Below are 13,940 nucleotides of genomic sequence, written 5' to 3'. Positions count from 1 at the left end.
GCGTCACACCCTCAGGGTGCTGCTTTGGCCAGTGGAGCCTTTAGCGTCTTGTGGCCTCTATGTGACCGGAGTGCCCTATAGTGTGCCCCCCACCACCACCACCACCGGCGCCTAAGTCTCAGATTTTCCCGCGGATGCTAAGTTTGCCTTGGAGGTAGAGTATTGCCTAGGATTCTAGGGTATTCCATCGACCTTCAGGGCTATGGTTTGCAAAGGACCTAGGTTGGCTAAGAGCTGAGGTTAATGGGGGCTCTGTTTTGTCCTATGGATTGAGACGTTAAATAAAGGAATTACCCTTACAGTGCTGGGGAGGGGAGACCTCCAGCCTTGTTCAAGAGATACCAGTGTCCTCTGGTGAGCAGTGAGAACCTGACAGGTAGGGGAAAACTTCCTACCTTCCCCAGTCCCTACCAGTCCATCCGATGTGCTGACATTACCCTCACTCATCTGAGAAAACCAAAGCCCAAATTCCTTAGATCAGCAGAGCTATCTTCTGAGTTGTCAGAGGGCAGACATCACTGTTTAGTCTCTGGCAGCTGGCTTAAGGCATGAGTCTTGCGAAATAAGCAAATGAACTAACCAAAAGGCTCCAGACTGGGGCCCCACCCCAGGCCTGACTGAGTGGGAAGGTGGAGCCCTTCCCTCTATTAGGACAAACAGCCCCCATGCACAGGAGAGAGAGGTCGCAGAGAACAGCCAGAATGCAAAACTTTATTAACGGGTTTCAACAAGAAAATGAGTGGGTACACCTAGAAACACGGATAGCGTCTCCCCTGGGAGCAGGCAGGGTAGGAAAAGGTGGGGGTCGGAGGTTAGGGCCAGGGGATTCCTCTCTCTGCTCCAGCAGCTGAGATCCCAGAGTTAGGGCCAGGTTCCCTCTGTCCAGCTGCAGACCCAGAGACTGCCTCGCCGAGGGAAGCCCAGCACCACAGCTGACGGCAGGAGGCTGAGCAGCCACAGGTGAGGCCTAGGGCAAGGTGGCTAGAGAGGCCCAGGACTTGACCCCTCTAGGCTGACATCACCAGGGGGGCGTCATGGGCTGAGGGTTCTGCAGATATGACATCACCACGGCAGAGATAGACAGCCTGAGATGGGAGAGAGGTGTCAGTCCAGGATGGAGAGGTGGGGGAACTCCCACCCCTCCCCCTGGAGTCCCTCCCTCCCCAGACCCAGCCTCACATGAAGCTACTCATCATCTGCTTCGTGTCCTCAGAGCTCCGGGAGTTGGCAAAGCTGATGAAGGAGCAGTAGACAGCGACCCAAGCACACCACTTCAGCTGGAAGAGGTGGGTGGACAGATGGGTTAGGTCAGTGAGAGGCACCCCAATGAGCCATTCTCCCACCAGTTCCAATCCCAGTTTCACCTGTTGCAGCTCCAGCCTTGATCCCCAGGAGTCCCTCAGTCTCAGCCTCCCAAAGCTAACCTCAGGTACCCAAGTTCAGGTCCTACTCCCTGAACTGCATCTCTGACCCCACCATGTCCCCTCAGGCCTAAGAAGCCTGGCCCTTGACATCCCCCATCACCCTAAGGACCTCACCAAGTTGCCTTAAAGCCTCAGACCAACATCCAATGTGCCCATCCTGACCCGGACCTCTGGCTTCACGACAGCTCTGGCTTTCTCCACTTAGCATCACCCGAGCCCTGCCCACCTTGAGCATGAGGCCGCACATGCTGAAGATCATGCCGAGCAGGTTCATGTAGTCTGGTGTCGGATCATCCAGGGCTGGGTTACACTCGCTCGGTGGGGGCTTGTACCTGCGGCAGGCTCAGGGTCAGGGGCACTCGACTTCTGCCCCTAGGGTGGGCAGATGCTTCCCTGGGCCTCCAACCCACAATCTGAGACCCATCCCCATTGTTAAAAATAAAACCACAGGTCCAAAATGGAGTCATTTATGCTAGGCCATGCCACTAAACTGGGGCTTACTACCTAGCCTGAATGGAGCGTCAGCCTCCTCCAGAAATGTAGTCTCTGACATTGTAATCATCCTTTTTTCTGTTTATGACTTCCTTGCCCTACCTTTAAAAACCTTTCCGTTTCTATAGGCCTTTAACGCTCCCCTCTACTTGTTAGACGAGATGTTGCCAGATTCATGAATCCTTCAATAAAGCCAATTAGACCTTTAGAATTTACTCAGGTGAATTTTGTTTTTCAAGAGATTTGGTAGCAGCAACAGGATCCAAAGTGAACCTCTGACATTCAGGAACAACAAGGAACACAAGGAGGGGTACCATGAATCCCCTTCTGAGTTCACAGTCTTTCTCGCTGGATCTGGAGGCCATGGGTAAGTTCCTCTCAGTTCTGAACTCTGCTCTCTTTGTGTCATGCTCCCGACCTAATTGGCTTTCCAGCCAGTTCCCCATTTGTCTGGAACCACTAGTTCCATGTTGGGAGCTGCTGGTGGTTCTGACTACAGTTCCTCATTTGGCTGGAAACCCCAGGCCCTTGGTTCTGTTCCCAGATTCCTTGTTGGGACGTGCTGGCGGTTTGGTCTGCAGTTCCCCATTTGTTTGGAATCAGCCCACAGTCCCCATGTAGGGTCTACTCCTGGTTCAAGCCTTTCTCCAGCCCCAGGTTCCACGTAGGCAGTCAGTGATGGTGTGTGCACAGGGCCTTTTTCTTGGCCAGGCCACAGTAGCTGGTTATGGCTGCAGTGTTACAGTATTCATGTCTGTCTGTCTTCCTTTGTGTAGATAAAGGCCAGCCAAGAGAGATGGGAGCATCTCTGACCCCACCATGTCCTTTAATAAGTCTACCCATTGGCACACCTGCTTATTTTTATGACCAAGAACTATAATCTCAGAAGCTGTAAATATCTATAAAACAACCTAGAATTACTATGGCTGTCATGGGGAAGGTCTCCCTGAGACAAGACTGCCCTTGAAAGTGAGGGTTTCAGGACTTCCCTGGCGGTCCAGTGGTTTAAGTCTCCAAGCTTCCACTGCAGGGGTCTCGGGTTCTATCCCTGGTTGGCGAACTAAGAGCCTGCATTCCATGGGGCATAGCCAAAAAAAAAAAGAGTCCTCAACCAGACAAAGCTTGCAAAACAGCAACTGCACTTCCCTGATAGCACAGTGGGTAAGAACCCACCCGTCAATGCAAAGAACACGGGTTCCATCTCTGGTCTGGGAAGATTCCATGTGCTGTGGAGCAACTAACCTGTGCACCACAACCTCTGAGCCCGAACTCTAGAGCCTACGAGCTGCAACTACCAAGCCTGCGTGCTGCAACTGCTGAAGCCCATATGCCTAGAGCCTGTGCTCCGCAACAAGGGAAGCCACTGCAACGAGAAGTCTGCATAGAGCAGCTCCTGCTCGCTGCAACTAGTGAAAGCCTGCACAAAGCAACGAAGACCCAACACAACCATAAATAAATAAAATTTTTAAAAAGCAACAGACCTTTTATAAACCGTTGCTAGAATCTTCCCTACCCCTACTGACTGGTCTGTTATTCAAAGATGCAAAACAAAGAAAGGTGAATCTGACCGACTTTAAGACACTTGCTTGGAAGCCCTCCTCCTATGGTGCTTCGGTTCCATGTGATAGTCACCTAACCTGCTCTAGGGGTCCTGTTTGCTCACAGATTATCTCCTGAGATTAGTGGATTGATTAAATACAGAAGAGAGGATAAGAGACCACCAGGCTGATGGAGCCAATGACCACAGCTGAGCACTTTGAAACGACCTTCGAGTAAGACCACAAGCAAAAATTCTCCAAGTTGTTGGTCTTACAGTTACAACAGCTCCAAGACCAGAGAGCTAAAATAATGGCCTCCTAGGGCTCCACCAGCAAAACGCTGGCCCAAGGACCAATGTCTCGAATGTAATCAACTGGGACACTGGAAAAAAGATTGTCCTCAAAGGTCTTATGCAAATTCTTCAACTCAAGTGCCCCCGTATCTGTCTCCTCAGTATTCCGAGGGATTCTCTGGTAAGCTGTTATCTGTAATCCCCTTAAACAGCCAAGGGGAAAATAAAATTAAATCTAATGGGAAACCTTATCAAATTCTCGTTGATACTTATTGTTGTTGTTCAGTTCTGTGACTCTGTCAGACCTTCTCTCTGAATGCACCTGCCTCACACTGCTTGTTCCCTCTTCAGCAGGAATTCTCAAGATTGCAGGCCTTCCTTTGGTCCCTCACAGCCAAGCTATGTGCTGAGACTTTCACGTGTTTTCCTGAGATGATGCTGTTCAGTCACTAAGTCGTGTCTGACTCCTCGTGATCTCATGGACTGCAGCATACCAGGCTCACCTGTCTTTCACTATCACCCAGTTTACTCAAATCCATGTCCATTGAGTCGATGATGCTATCCAACCATCTCATCCTCTGCCACCCCTTTCTCCTTTTGTCTTCAATCTTTCCCAGCATCAGGGTCTTTTCCAATGAGTTGGCTCTTTGCATCAGGTGGCCAAAGGAATGGAGCTTCAGCAACAGTCCTTCCAATGAATATTCAGGGTTGATTTCCTTTAGGATTGACTGGTTTGATCTCCATGCAGTCTGGAGCTATGTTTTCACCCCATTCCCTTAAGATGACAACTCCCTCAGAATGAAAAAGAGGTTTCCTAACTGGAAGAATCTAACAAAAGTTCAGAGAGAATTTCTACCTCAACCAGTACAAATGACTCTGGGACTTCTGACTGAAAAACATTCTTTTTTCACTATGTGACGTAGCCCCAGTCGATCTATTTAGGTAGAGCTCTCCTTTCTAAATTAAAAGGGCTAAGACATTTTGTTTCCAATGGGGACTCCACCTTAAAATTTCCTGAACAACGTGAACCAGATCTTTTATGTTCTTACAATCTGTCCTTGACAGAGAGGAAGAATTCCAACAAAAGTCCCTGAATTTAATTGAGGTGTCTCAAAATCTCTGGGTACTTTCTTTCTTTTGGGCTGCACCAAATCTACATTGCTGCACATGGGCTTTCTCTAGTTGCGGCAAGCTGGGACTATTCTAGTTTCGGTGGTTTCTCTTGTTGCAGAGCGCAGGCTCTAGAGCTCCAGCTCGGTAGTTACAGTGCACGGGTTTAGTTGCCCTGCGGCATTCAGGATCTTCCTGGACCAGGAATCGAAATCCTGGACCACCAGGGAAATCCTCTGTGCGTTATTTCTAATATTGACATTGGAAGAATAAAAAATACAGAGCTTATAAAGATTCAGAGACACATAACTAAACCTCTCCCTCAATTACATCAATATCCTCTGAAGCCTAAAGCCACACAAAGCCACACACCCACAACAGAAGACCTAATGTCCCAGGGCTAATTAGGCACGCCCTATAGAAGCCACCACAACATGCAGATCCTGCCAGTCTGGAAACCTAATGGTTGAGGATGGTGACTTGTCCATAACTTAAGAGCCTCCCCCCACTCCAGCCCCAGGGGAAAGTTTCTTTTGCTTTTTAATTTTTATAGGGAGTATAGTTGATTTACAATGCTGTGTTATTTCAGGTGTCCAGCAAAGTGAATCAGTTATACATGTTCATATAGCCACTCTTCTTTTGATTCTTTTCCCATATAGGTCTTTACAGAGCACTGAGTAGAATTTTCTGAGCTACATAGTAGGTCCTTCTTAGTTATCTATTTTATATATACCAGCGTGTATGTGTCAGTCCCAATCTCCTGATTTATCCCTTCCCTCAGGAGCTTCTGGAAGCTCAGCAGTAAAGAATTCACCTGCAATGCAGGAGACACAGGTTCAATCCCTAGGTCAGGAAGGTCCCCTGGAGAAGGCAATGGCAACCCATTCCAGTACTCTTGCCTGGAAAATCCCATAGACAGAGGAGCCTGGTAGGCTGCAGCCCATGGGGTCACTAAGAGTCGGACATGACTGAGCAACTTCACTTTCACTTTTCACTTTCATGCATTGGAGAAGGAAATGGCAACCCACTCCACTGTTCTTGCCTGGAGAATCCCAGGGACAGTGGAGCCTGGTGGGGCACCGTCTATGGGGTTGCACAGAGTCGGACATGATTGAAGTGACTTAGCAGCCAGTATGCTTGCCTGGGAAACCCCATGGACAGAGAAGTCTAGCAAGCTACAGTCCATGGGGTTACAAGGAGTTGGACCAGACTGAGCAACTAAACAACAAGCAGGACTCAAGGGTTATTAGCAATGTTATTTCCCCCTTCCCAGTTGTCCCAAACCTGGAACACCATTTTGTCATAAATTCCAGCAGGCTCAAAACACTGTTGTGGATCTTTTTCAGCCTTTTGCAGTATCCCTATAGATTCCAACAGCTGATGTCCACCTGCCTTAACTTGGAACAATTAGCAGTAAGCCTGGACACTCATGCCTCAAGGGTTCACTGAGGCCCCTTCTGATTTCTCCCAAGTGCTCTGTCAAGATGTAAGGACCCACCAGTCCCCAGGAAATGAGCTCTTTCACAACAGGTGGATGACTGCTTGCTGTGCTCAGTAACCAAAGACACATCCATAAAAGATTCCATTTATCTGCTGAAAAGTGATGGAAGAACTTTTCATACTGTGGTATGGAGAAGTCATCCTAGCTAAGACATGACTGGGCTTAAACTTTATGCTCATTAGAACAGACAGTCTTGTGGCCTCTCAGACAGACATCTGCTTTAACCATTAAACAGACCAAAAAAAAAAAAAGTGCAGTTATCAGACTGTGCAGAATGTCCACTTTGAAGAGGAGATAAATGTTCTTTCACCTTATCCCCACAATACCAATGTACCAATTCCTTTGAATATGAGGTTCCCTTCCCTGACCTAAGGTCATGCTGTCTTGCTGTGTATGTGCTAATCTGTCTCTTGAAACCCTGAAGCAATGTACCCATTGTGTCTGATGTTTGTTCTTTGTTCGGACAAGACAGAACTGTGCTTCAGGCATCCAAATGGAGCCGGGTAGCCATGTTAATGCATCAGTGAGGACCTGAATTTTCTGAACTGTATCAAATTTAACCACACCACCAGTTATTCTGCAACCTTGTGGTCTCAACATCTCCCCTTGTAACTATACAGTCACTTCAGACCCCAACGAATCCTTGCTTAACAAGCACCCATATATCTTGCCGACTCTAATTATATTCCTTTTTTTTTTTGACCGTATCTGCAGGCATGCAGAACTTCCTGACCAGGGATAGAACCCATGCCCCTTGCAGTGGAAGCACAGTCTTAACCACTGGACCACCAGGGAAGTTCCAATTATAATTCTTGACAAACAAGTTATGTAACTGCAGTTTTTGCCTGAATAAGCCTCTGCCATACTGTAGTCCGGCAAAACAATTCAAGTGCTTTTGAATCTGTGTTTCCTGGGCCATAGGCCTCCATTTGGCTTAGATAAAATTCTTATTATAGGTTGGTTATTATTTCAGTTGACAAAAGGAACATAAACTCTCCAAGGGAAAATTAACAGTTATCTGTAGATAATGTTCATTACCTAGTGCTGAAGGAACCCAACAAGGATCAGGCTAATCCAAGAATTTCCTAGGCCTACAACTAAGTGACAGCTATGTGGATTTCTAGACTTGATTGGCTACTGTAGACTACGGGCTCCTAATTTTTCCCTATTCGTTTCCCCACCCAATGACCTTACTAAACTTCTAGTCCCTGAGCCCCTTTCTAAGGAAGATATACATAAGTAGGCTTTTCTGAAGGGTAAAAAAAGTGCTATAAGAACCACCAGCCCTAGACCTACCTAATTATTCAAGACCTTTCACTTTATTTGTGCATGAAAGAAATAACCAAGCCCTGGGAATGCTCACACAAGAGCATAGCAATAAACACAGCCTGTTTCTTCTCACAGCATTTAACTGGATTCAGTTGCCAGTGCCTATACCAACTGTCTTGGGTTACAGCTGCAACTACAAAGTTAGTAGAAGCTTCAGCAGATGTAATCTGAGGTAACAGCATTCATTTATAGACTCCTCACACTGTCCAAAATCTTTTTAACTCTTGGGACTTCTCTGGTGGTCCAGTACGACTCTGTGGGCCCACTGCAAGCAGCTTGGGTTCAATCCTTGTTGAAGGAACTAGATCCCACATGCCAAAACTAAAAGATCCTGTATGCTGCAACTAAGACTTGGAATAGCCAAATAAATAAGTAAGTAAGTGTGTGTATATATATATGCAGAGGGGGCATCTCCTGGTCTCCCAAATGTATTAAAAAGTCAAACAAACAAAAAACCGGTCTTCTTAACTCTGAATTGACTCAACGTGTCTGTGCCGGCATATTAACCTTCTAAGAGATCCTTTTGCTTCCTCCACTTATGCAACATCTTAAATGTTGCAACACCTTTAACTTGCTACATCACTACCCCTACTGACAAAGATGAGCCCCTTAACTGTCAGGTAAGAACATCCTGATATAATCTTGTTTGCTGATGGGCCATACTCTAAAATGGAAATGAAGAAAGGACACCTTGTTCCCAAACTGATTATGCTATTACTAACCATTATGAATTACTTGAAAAGGAAACTTCCCATAAATGAAAGTGGCCCAAAAAGCCCTTACCAGAGGGCTTGTTAATATTTTTACCAAGAATCAGTATGCCTTCAGGATCATCCATGATTTGGAGATGTTATGGAAACAAAGGGGTTTTCTGAAGTCCTCCGGGCCCCCATCAAAAATGGGCAACAGGGACTTCCCTCATGATCCAGCGGTTAAGAATCCACCTGCCAATGCAGGGGACATGGGTTGGACCCCTGGTCCTGGAAGATCCCACATGCTGTGGGGCAACTAAGCCCGTGCACCACAACTCTGAGCCCACGCTCTAGAGCCCGTGCTCCGCAACAAGAGAAGCCACCACAGTAAGAACCTGAGCACAGCAACCAGAGAGCAGCCTCTGCTCACCGCACTAGAGAAAGCCTGCGCGCAGCAAGGAAGAGCCAGGGCAGCCAAAAATATAAATTTTAAAAAAAAAATTTTTTTTAAAGGCAACAAGTAAACTACTCTTACTTTCTGAAGGTAAGAAATTACCTGTCATTAAAATTGAGACTCACACTAAAAGGACTGAACCAGAGTTCAGGAAATGCCCTAGTTAACGTTTCATGTAAAGACAGCCGCAACAGAATCTATAAATATCATGGCATTGAGAATTCCCTGGCGGCCCAGTGGTTAAGACTCGGCACTTTCCCTGTGGTGACCTGGGTTCAATCCCTGGTTGGGGAACTAAAATCTGGCTTACAGAGCAGGAAAAATAAATAAATATTATGGCACAGATACATGAAGACCATTCTGCCTCAGCAAAACATGACTTCTCATTGCCAGACCCTGGCCATCTTGATGCCCTTGTAACATCAGTCTGCTCCTGAACAGAGAAATTAAGATGGGCAAACAATGGTTGTAAATTAGATAAACATTCAGGGCTATGGGAAATCCAAGATGGCCACGTGATTCTTCCCAGCTCCCTGACAAATCTCATTTTTCAGTTTTTGCATTCCTTCACCCATCATAGTGCATTTTAAAATGACTCAAATGATGAACAGACATGGGTGGGGAGACAAAATCACAAAAGCGGTTTACCACCAATGTTTGACCTGTCAGGCCTGCAATCCTGGAAAAACTATCTGTGTTCCCAGAGGCCTCAGACCTCCCCACCCCGGACCTTCTGAGCATCTACTGCTGGACTTTATCCAACCACCACCCAGTATGGGTTATCAGTACGTTCTTGTTACTCTACACATGCTTTCCTAATGGGCCGAAGTCTTCCCTTGCCACAAGGCTAATGCCCTCACAATGGCAAGGAAACTGTGAGAAGATGTGGTTCCAACTTGGGGTCTACCTTCCATAGTCTTCAGGGACTGAGGCACCCACTTCACTGGGCAAATCGTACAAGCTTTAATGAAAACCTTGCAGACTCCTTGGAATTATCACTCTCCTTTTCACTTATCATCAGGCAAGGTAGAGAGAACTAATGGGATCCTCGAAAACCTCTAAACTGCTTAAACTACTGAACTCCCTTGGCCTAAGGTATTGCCTCTGGCCATGCCAACTGTTGCCAGTACCCTCTATGAAAACACACACTCACTCCACATGGAACAGTCACCAGTAGACCAATGTCCATTGCTCTACAACTTTCTGCTGATCCCTTGCTATCTAACGTTAATAGGACCAGCTACTATAAGTCTTTCACGTCTTATGCTATCATTAACAGGTTTAAGAAGCCCTCCCAGATCCCAACTCAAAGGATTATTGGTCACAGACTGGAGCCTGCTGACTGGGTATTCTGAAAACATCATCAGAGGAAAACAGCCCTCAAGCCCCATGGGAAGGGACCTTACCAAGTGCTCCTGACCACTGACAAAGATGCAAAACGAGAAGGCACTGAGCTGTGGGTACACATCCCACAGCTAAGGAAAGCTCCACCAGACATCCAGTCCTAAACAGACGCTGGAGACCTCTGAATCAAACTGACGAGGAAGAGAATAGCTGGCATCAAGGTGCACTGCTTCTGTCCCAGACACCGAATCAAGACCATATGTTAACTAGACTGAAACCCTTCTTCCTTTTTCTTTTTTTACTATGATTTTCACCTGGAAAGATGATGTTCTCACCCTTATCTCCCGGCCATTGCTGCGGAAAGTAAGCTTTCAGACCGCTGGATTTGTCATTAAATATTCCAATCTGGGAGCTTTCCTGGTAGCTCAGTGGTAAAGAATCTGCCTAACAATGCAGGGCACACAGGTCCAATCCCTGATCCAGGAAGATCTCCACATGCCGCAGAGCAGCTAAGCCCATGGACCACAATTAATGAGCCTGGGCTCTTGAGCCCAGGAACCCCAACTACTGAAGTCCGCATGCCTAGAGCCTGTGCTCCACAACAGGAAAGTCACTGCAATGAAAAGCCCTTGCACTGCAACCAAGAGGAGCCCCGACTTGCGGCAACTAGAGAAAAGCCCACACAGCAACAAAGACCCCCCAGCACAGCCAAAAAGAAAGAAATAAATAAAAATTCCAATCTGAGACTTCCCTGGCAGTCCAGTGGTTAAGACTGTACTACCAATGCGAGGAACAGTGGGTTCGATCCTTGACCAGGGAACTAAGATCTCGCATGCCACATTGCACAGTCAAAAACAAAAACAAAAAAATTCCAATCTATCCATGATGCTAGAGACCTCCTGGTCCTCCTTGTGACCAGCTTTTCCTTCTATTCTCAATGTCACAGGAAACTACAACCAAACCCCCTGAAAGTTTCTTATGCAATTCAACTTTCACAGCCAGAACAACCTATACCTTGTTTTTCCCTTTCTCCCATCATAACCGTACATACTCAATTAGACACAATTAACTGGTAAATCTCACTGCACTTGCTCTCCACATTCTCATGATAATCTAGATCAGATCTGCCCCCACTCACTAAGAGACCTCACCAACTGCACCTATTTTGCAAGGTGTTTGGAGCAACACTTCATATTTCAGGCTGGGAGAATCTATTCCCAAATGTGCTGAAAACCTGACTGACATCTGGCTTGAATGGGTAACTGCAGTAATCCCTGTGAATGAATCCATTAACAGTACCCCCCTAATGGAAATGGTCTGTGCCCTGATAGGGTCTGTCTTTGTCCATAATGGCTATCATTCTCCTTCAGCCTCTGAATGCCTAGACAGCCAGTGCACAGAGGGCAATGCCTCTTAGGTTACTAAACTGGGCTCCTAACTTTCCACAAGGGAACTAAGACACCTCATTGGTCAAGTCCCCTGGATTTACATCATGAAGTTAAAAAGAATGATAAGGATTTCATGACTCAGGATTCATGTCCTTTGGCAAGGCCATCAGCCCAAGAAAGATCCTTAGATTCTCTGGCCAAAGTTGTTCTTTTATAACAGAACAGCCCTTAATTAGGGGCTTACCTGGTAGCTCAGACAGTAAAGAATCTGCCTGCAACGCAGGAGACCCAGTTCAATTCCTGGGTCAGGAAGATCCCCTGGAGAAGAGAATGGCAACCCATTCCAGTATTCTTGCCTCGAGAATTCCATGGACAGACCATGGGGTCGCAAAGAGTCAGACACGACTGAGCGACTCACACACAGTCTTTGTTTATCTTTTAGCTGAGCAAGGAGTGTCTATGCTGTGGTCAACACCACCTGCTACACTGGATTACTCCTTCTGGGGAAGCTGAAACTCAATTACATAAGATCACTGAGCAAGCCAGCTGGCACAAGAAGGTAACTCCTTCAAGGGGAATTTTTTTTTCTTTTTTTTTCTAAACCAGGGATTAAACCCTTGCTCACTGCACTGGTAGCACCAAGTCCTAACCAGCCCACCACCAGGGAAGTTCCAGTGGGAACTCTCTTTCATGTATTTGATTTTGCCTGGTTTTAATCCTGGAGAGCATGGCTCCAAAGTGCACTCCAAACATTGCTAATTACCCTGCTTATTATAATCATAATAATCTCCTTAATGCACTGAATTAGGCAGCATATTAAAAAGCAGAGACATTACTTGGCCAACAGAGGTCTGGCAAAGTAATGGTTTACTTCTAGTCAAATCTATCGTTTTTCCAGTAGTCATGTATGGATGTGAGAGTTGGACCATAAAGAAAGCTGAGGGCCAAAGAACTGATGCTTTTGAACTCTGGTGTTGGAGAAGACTCTTGAGAGCCCCTTGGACTGCGAGGAGATCCAACCAGTCCATCCTAAAGGAAATCAGTCCTGAATATTCATTGGAAGGACTGATGCTGAAGCTGAAACTCCAATACTTTGGCCACCTGATGCAAAGAACTGACTCATTGAACAAGACCCTGATGGTGAGAAAGACTGAAGGCAGGAGGAGAAGGGGACGACAGAGAATGTGATAGTTGGATGGCATCACCAACTGGATGGACATGAGTTTGAGCAAGCTCTGGGAGTTGGTGATGGACAGGGAAGCCTGGTGTTGCAATCCATGAGCTCACAAAGAGTTGGACACGACTGAGCAACTAAACTGAATGCACTGTATTCTCTCAAAAGCTTTAAATGCATAATCACAGCCACTAATCATCAAGCAAAAGATCTCCCTATGACTAGAGCATCAGAAAAATAACAAGAGAATAACCAACTCAGAGACTGTGAACCTGAAGCCAGCAAGGACCTGTGACTATCACAGGGGTTAACTATGAATAGCATGCAAAAGAACAACAAAACTGAGAGAACCTCAGAGTAGCAGCTGAGAGTGCGCTCATGCCTTAAGTTTTGATCACGTCTCTCAGTTAGACAGACTCTGATTGGGAGCGGGGAGGAGGGAAGAGAGGGAAGATTTGTTAAAAAGAATACCACAGATCCAAAAATTTGTACTTGGCCAAGCTACCAAATCAGGGCTTAATATCTAACCTAATAGAAGCTTCAACTTTCTCCAGAAATGCAGTCTTAATCGGTCAGTCACGAATTTTCTGGTCAGCACCAATGAGGCAGTCTGTCACATGGGCTCTCTCCCCTCTCCATCCTTCAAAAGGAAAATGAGGTAACCCCCACCTAATAAGACCCTTTTCTTCCCAAAAGGAAACTAATATAATCTGAAATCATCCTTTTTTCTGTTTATGACTTCCTTGTTCTACCTTTAAATAATTTTCCTTTCTGTAGCTCTTTAGCGCTCCCCTCTACTTGCTAGATGGGATGTTATCCAATTTATGATCATTTGGTAAAGCCAATTATATCGTTTAAATTTAAAGCTGAATTTTTTTCTTTTTTTAACACCATGACAACTAGGAACCTCACCTCAGCACTTTGTTGGGCCTCCGTGGGTCCGACATATTGTTCGCGGACATAGCGAGTCAGAAGTCGCGCCTCTTCCGCTGCGGGAATCGCAGCTTCCGGCAGCTTCCAGCTTGGAAACACAGGATAGTTTTTAGAGTAACACTCTCAGCCCTCGCGCTTCCGTTCCTATCGACGGTTACCGGAACTCCCCCCAGCCAGGGGACAGAGAATTAGGAGAAGCCAAAAATGCTCCTAGAAGACCAGAAGTGGGAAAAGAAACTAGGAAGCTGGAGACAAGTTTCAGTGTTTC

General features: G+C 46.3%; 1 protein-coding gene across 1 annotated transcript; it reads right to left on the bottom strand.

The window, feature by feature from the left end:
* Window positions 1–691: 691 nt before the first annotated feature.
* On the bottom strand, window positions 692–13,808 carry WDR83OS (WD repeat domain 83 opposite strand). The gene is made up of 4 exons (XM_055543577.1): window positions 13,652–13,808; window positions 1,651–1,756; window positions 1,180–1,277; window positions 692–1,085 (listed from the first exon to the last, which is right to left on the bottom strand). Exons 1-4 carry the CDS (start codon window positions 13,699–13,701, stop codon window positions 1,019–1,021), a joined length of 321 nt encoding a protein of 106 aa, XP_055399552.1. The 5' UTR covers window positions 13,702–13,808; the 3' UTR covers window positions 692–1,018.
* Window positions 13,809–13,940: the final 132 nt, after the last annotated feature.

This window comes from Bubalus kerabau, chromosome 1 (assembly GCF_029407905.1).
Source record: "Bubalus kerabau isolate K-KA32 ecotype Philippines breed swamp buffalo chromosome 1, PCC_UOA_SB_1v2, whole genome shotgun sequence".
NCBI classification, from domain to species: Eukaryota; Metazoa; Chordata; class Mammalia; order Artiodactyla; family Bovidae; genus Bubalus; species Bubalus kerabau.
The sequence above is the reverse complement of the archived record's forward strand: the minus strand, read 5'-3'. Positions and strand labels throughout refer to the sequence as shown.